The sequence below is a fragment of the Neophocaena asiaeorientalis genome, unplaced genomic scaffold (genome assembly GCF_003031525.2).
Source record: "Neophocaena asiaeorientalis asiaeorientalis breed wild unplaced genomic scaffold, Neophocaena_asiaeorientalis_V1.1 scaffold165, whole genome shotgun sequence".
NCBI classification, from domain to species: domain Eukaryota; kingdom Metazoa; phylum Chordata; class Mammalia; order Artiodactyla; family Phocoenidae; genus Neophocaena; species Neophocaena asiaeorientalis.
The window spans coordinates 2,178,229-2,184,098 of NW_020173918.1; the positions used below are offsets into that span (position 1 = coordinate 2,178,229).

General features: G+C 36.8%; 1 protein-coding gene across 7 annotated transcripts in view; it reads right to left on the reverse strand.

The window, feature by feature from the left end:
* SLC17A1 (solute carrier family 17 member 1) overlaps positions 1–4,115 on the reverse strand; it is a 72,697-nt gene extending 68,582 nt beyond the window's left edge. For 6 of the 7 annotated variants that reach the window (XM_024751979.1, XM_024751980.1, XM_024751981.1 and 3 more), the window contains exons 1-2: positions 3,783–3,842; positions 907–991 (exon numbers count right to left, since the gene is read on the reverse strand). In XM_024751979.1, the coding sequence (XP_024607747.1) occupies positions 907–934 (28 nt within the window). In that variant the 5' untranslated portion in view covers positions 935–991; positions 3,783–3,842. Of the gene's footprint in view, positions 1–906; positions 992–3,782; positions 3,843–3,947 lie in introns of those variants that run through there. The other variant, XM_024751977.1, reaches the window with a different exon arrangement.
* Between the last annotated feature and the right edge of the window lie 1,755 nt (positions 4,116–5,870).

A 5,870-nucleotide genomic window follows, 5' to 3' on the forward strand; every position in this document is an offset into this window, starting at 1 on the left:
TCACAAGGGGTGTTCTAAAGTGCTTGGGACTGAGTAACGGTAAGATACTACATGTCAAATTCATGGAAAGTTAGAGCAAATTGTACACTCCTAAACATATTTATCAGAAAAGAAGAGAGAACTCAAAGACTTGGAAAATGAACAAAGGGACAAACCCAAAGAACCTAAAAGGGAGGAAATGTTAAGCATAAAGGCAGGAATCAATTATATATATATATGTATATATGCTTATGTCTTATACATGTTTATATCTTTTATATGTTCATGTATAAATTTGAATATAGATTCCAATTCAAAGGAACAATATAAAAATATCAAAATTGATACAAGAAATATAAAATTTAATAGCCCACTAACATTTATATAAATTGAAAGAGTATGCAATCTGTTGCCCACCCTCTCTTCTAGAATTTTGTCCCCTATGACATGGACCTAACACTAATCTGCAGTAATTCCTTATTGTTTTCCCCCTGCCCTGCTTGAGATAAACAGTTAGTCTAAAAAAATATTCTGTAAATATCCACCTGTTGATATACAAGGGTGCGGTGACTCAAGAACATTCATCCTGCCTCACTTGCATCCATGGATCTGTCTCTTTCTCCTTGAGATAAAACCAAAATAGTGCACCTCTTTCTGATATCTGCACCAAGTGGTAAACTGACAAGTGTATAAGAATCAAAATAACAAAGTGTGAACAATCTAGATACAAGGATTCTTTTATTTAGGGTTTTTCTAATGGAAAACCATAGCAGGACTCTTTTTTTTTTTTTTTTTCTTTCACCTCCTTTCCTGAACATTTCTAAGACCCCATACATACTTTTATGGACAAAAGCCTCTCACATGGAATCTGTGGTGTCATATTTGAGCAGGAGAAAACCTATGTGAGGAACAGAGAATAATTTCTACCTTTCCTGGGAGGGACCTGGTTATCCATTTACATAAGGGTGTTCCAGTTGCTTCTCTTCTTGCCGAAGGGTTTGTTCTCTATCCACTGCAAGTGCAAAACACACTGATGTCAGCATAACTCGGGGAGGAACTGAGCAAAATCCATCTAGCACTCCTCTCTGATTTAAAACATTAATCCAAGGCAAATTTGCTTTGTCATACCAGTACCCTTTCAACTCTATCATGTTCTTGCTTTCACATTTCATTTTTATGATATATTTGTTGATTACTAAATATACAGAAAACCTGAAAACTATAGAAAACAAACAGATCCTGCCAAACTATAATTCTAAATGTGGTGAAGATACCCCTCAAAAGTGAAAAAGAAGTAAAACTGTCACTGTTTGCAGATGACATGATACTAGACATAGAGAATCCTAAAGCTGCTACCAGAAAACTACTAGAGCTAATCAGTGAATTTGGTAAAGTAGCAGGATAAAAAATTAATGCACAGAAATCTCTTGCATTCTTATACACTAATGATGAAAAATCTGAAAGTGAAATTAAGAAAACACTCCCATTTACCATTGCAACAAAAATAATAAAATACCTAGGAATAAACCTACCTAGGGAGACAAAAGACCTGTATGCAGAAAACTATAAGACACAGATGAAAGAAATTAAAGATGATACAAACAGATGGAGAGATATACCATGTTCTTGGATTGGAAGAATCAACACTGTGAAAATGACTATACTACCCAAAGCAATCTACAGATTCAATGCAATCCCTATCAAATTACCAATGGCATTTTTCACAGAACTAGAACAAAAAATTTCACAATTTGTATGGAAAGACAAAAGACCCTGAATAACCAAAGCAATCTTGAGAAAGAAAAATGGAGCTCGAGGAATCAGGCTCACAGACTTCAGACTATACTACAAAGCTAGAGTAATCAAGACAGAATGGTACTGGCACAGAAACAAATATAGATCAATGGAACAGGATAGAAAGCCCAGAGATAAACCCAAGCACATATAGTCACCTTATCTTTGATAAAGGAGGCAAGAATATACAATGGAGAAAAGACAGCCTCTTCAATAGTGGTGCTGGGAAAACTGGACAGCAACAAGCAGAACATGCAGCTCAATATCAAAAAAACAAACAACTCAATCCAAAAATGAGCAGAAGGCCTAAACAGACATTTCTATAGAAATATATAGAAGATATACAGATTGCCAATAAACACATGAAAGGATGCTCAACATCACTAATCATTAGAGAAATGCAAATCAAAACTGCAGTGAGGTATCACCTCACACAGGTCAGAATGGCCATCATCAAAAAATCTACTAACAATCAATGCTGGAGAGACTATGGAGAAAAGGGAACCCTGTTGCACTGTTGGTGGGAATATAAATTGATACAGCCACTATGGAGAACAGTATGGAGGTTCCTTAAAAAACTAAAAATAGAACTACCATACGACCTAGCAATCCCACTGCTGGGCATAAACCCGGAGAAAACCATAATTCAAAAAGAGTCATGTATCACAATGCTCATTGCAGCTCTATTTACAATAGCCAGGACATGGAAGCAACCTAAGTGTCCATCAACAGATGAATGGATAAAGAAGATGTGGCACATATATACGATGGAATATTACTCAGACATAAAAAGAAATGAAATTGAATTATTTGTAGTGAGGTGGATGGACCTAGAGTCTGTCATACAGAGTGAAGTAAGTCAGAAAGAGAAAAAAAAATACTGTATGCTAACACATATATATGGAATCTTAAAAAAAAAGAGGGTTCTGAAAAAAGGAAGATCAGCTCGGTGCTGTGTGACCACCTAGAGGGGTGGGATAGGGAGTTTGGGAGGGAGACGCAAGGGGGAGGGGATATGGGGATATATGTATACATATAGCTGATTCACTTTGTCATACAGCAGAAACTAACACAACACTGTAAAGCAATTATACTCCAATAAAGATGTTGGAAAAGAAAAGAAACTTGAGCTACATGCAAGAATGTGAATGAATTAAAAAGAAAAGTGAAAGAGAAATAAAGACTATGAAACACAAAAAACATGAGGGAATTTATTGCCAGGAAACCTACCCTGCAGGGAATACGAAAAGAAGTTTTTCAGACAGAAGGAGATTGCTAAAGGTCAGAAACTTGGATGTACAAAAAGAAAGGAAAGATGTCAGAAAAGGAATTAAAGGTAAAATTAATTCCTTTAGTTTTCTTATATCTTCATAGAGTTAAAGATCTGCTTTTTAATAGCACCCTTATAAGGAGAGGCAAATCATTCTCCCTACTACCTTGGACAAAAGGACTCCTGCTGCCAGGTCTGCCTTTGTTGGTAGGAAGCTCAGAAAAGTGGGTGAATCAAACAAAAGAGTTTTGACCATATCAGCATATATGACAGCAGATGCTCAAAAGACACTTAAAATTCCTAAGATTGGATTTGCAAAGTGTATTTAAACGAGCAGTTTGTCAACTACCATTATTACACATTGGAATGTCTGGCTGCTGTTTTTTTCAGCACACACACACACACACCACCACCACCATCACATACATCATGAACACACATGTACTCTCCACCACATACACACCACTCACAAATACACAAGCACCATCCACCACAATACACACTTCTCTTTCCTTGTCTATCCACATAACTGTCCAGCTCACATTCATCCCTACAAATTGTTTTTTCTTTCCCTTGTGAAAAACTTGCGAAAATACATATTTCCCCCCAGATTTCCCCAGATTGCTAAATACCTTTGACCAGATCTCTAACAAAGGAGCCCTCCTGATTAATCCTCCTGGGGAATTAATTAATTGTAAATTTCATTTAATGAATAGTAGATAAGCGTATAGTCACTAACCTGATTCAGGACAGAAAAGCGATTCCTTCTTCCCCTGTGCAGACTTTCCTCTCAACTTTTAAAAATACTGAATTACAGGATTTGCTAATTTCAGCCATTTAAATTCTTCCTATCTTTTGATCTCCCTAGGTCAAAGCTGAGAACTTAATTTTTAACTTCACTTACATTCTTGCCTTGAATCTTCAGGGGAGGAGTGCAAGTCTTAAAGTCATCCAATGGGCCAGAAACCTCCTAGAAATCTGCCAGTAATTTCATGACCATGACAGACAGACACCACCAGTCTCTGTCCCTACCAGGAAGTAGAACCTGCCTGCCCCATAAGAATTTCCAGGATTTTTCTATTGAGGATGGTTCTGTGCGTACAGTACTATTTTGACAGGCATGCTATGGCTTTCTAAATGCCTTATAAATGACGTATTGGCTTTTTCCCACTTCTTCCCTCCCTCCTTTCCATCCTTCCTTCTTCCCTCCTTTCCCTTCTGCCTCTCCTCTCTTTTCCTCTTCCCTTCCTCTCCCTCCGTCTCATCCCTCCTCCCCCCACACTCCTTTTGTCATCTCTTCCAAAGGTCACATCTGTTTAATATTCAAGCTACTCAGAATGAGGTACATTTTATTGAGTTGTGTCCTCTGAAGAGTATGAATTCCCTTGTGGCTTCTCCTGCATTGACTGTAAGTTCTGCTGGTTCAGCCTTCTATCTATAGCAGTACTTGGGAGCATTTTACCTTGGAACGCTTTGAAGGCAAACTACTGAGCAGATAGGGACATCTAAACCCTTAAATAAAAAATCGTGCACTATAGTTTCTTACATACTTAAGCATTTAAATTTTTTTTAGTGTGCTTTTAAAGTGCCCAATAAATGTTTGGCACATAAAAGATGCTCTATAAATTAAACAAATTATTTTCTCTCTCAAGAAATGTTGAAACAGAAGTAGAGTCACAGATGTAGAAAACAAATTTATGGTTACCAGGGGGTAAGGGGGCGAGGGATAAATTGGGAGATTGGGATTGACCTATACTCGCTACTATGTATAACATAGATATCTAATAAGGACCTACTGCACAGCACGGGGAACTCTACCCAATACTCTGTAATGAACTGTATGGGAAAAGAATGTAAAAAAAGTGGATATATGTATATGTATAACTGATTCACTTTGTTGTACACCTGAAAATAACACAACATTGTAAATCAACTAGACTCCAATAAAAAGTTTTTTTTAAATGTTGAAAACCTTAACCCATTTGCCCAAGAGACTTTGATGTCTTGTCATATACAGCTGGGTTTGTTTTCTTTTTCTGAAGTCTAGGCTCTGCTGATTTTCATCTGGCTATTCCAGGATGTTTGTGCTGTTTGTCCTGTCTGACACGAAGACTGGCAACTTCTGACATTTTCTGGGAAGGGGCCCTTTTATTGATTGAAAGTCCCAGGTCAGCAGCTGTTTAATGTCCACGTTTTAAGCAAACAACCTTCCTATCTGGTGTCAATATCCCCAGTTCTAGGTACTGATTACCCAGGAGGGAACCATCATTCTATTTGCTGGCCCCAAAGCTTTACACTGCTCTGTCATACCCTTTGAAATTACTTCTGGCTTCTACATCTGGATTCTGTGTTTTCCTTATTAAGTTTTTATGTTTAACGTTTTATTATGGAAAGTTTCAAACATTAAAAAAAAAAAAAGTAGACCAGTCTAATATAACCATGTACCCCTTAACCAGTTTCCACAATTTTCAATAATTGGCCATTCGAGTTTCCATATACCCAAAGGTTGTTTTCTGTATTATATCATGTCATTTCTCCTGCAAAAAGTACAGCATGGCTACATAGCTCATTAGGACTTTTGAAAACGTAACATGCCATCAGCATATCTAATAAATAAACAATAACTCCTTAATATCATCTAATATCCAGTCATTATGAAAATTTTCCTAATTGCTTCAAGGTTATTCATTTATACTTGATTTATTTAAATGAAGATCCAAACAAGATCCACATATGACACTTAATTGTTATGGCTCTCGGCTCTCTTTAATCTCATATAACAATTCCTCCCCCTCTTTTCTACTTGCTGTTATTTAAAACAACAATA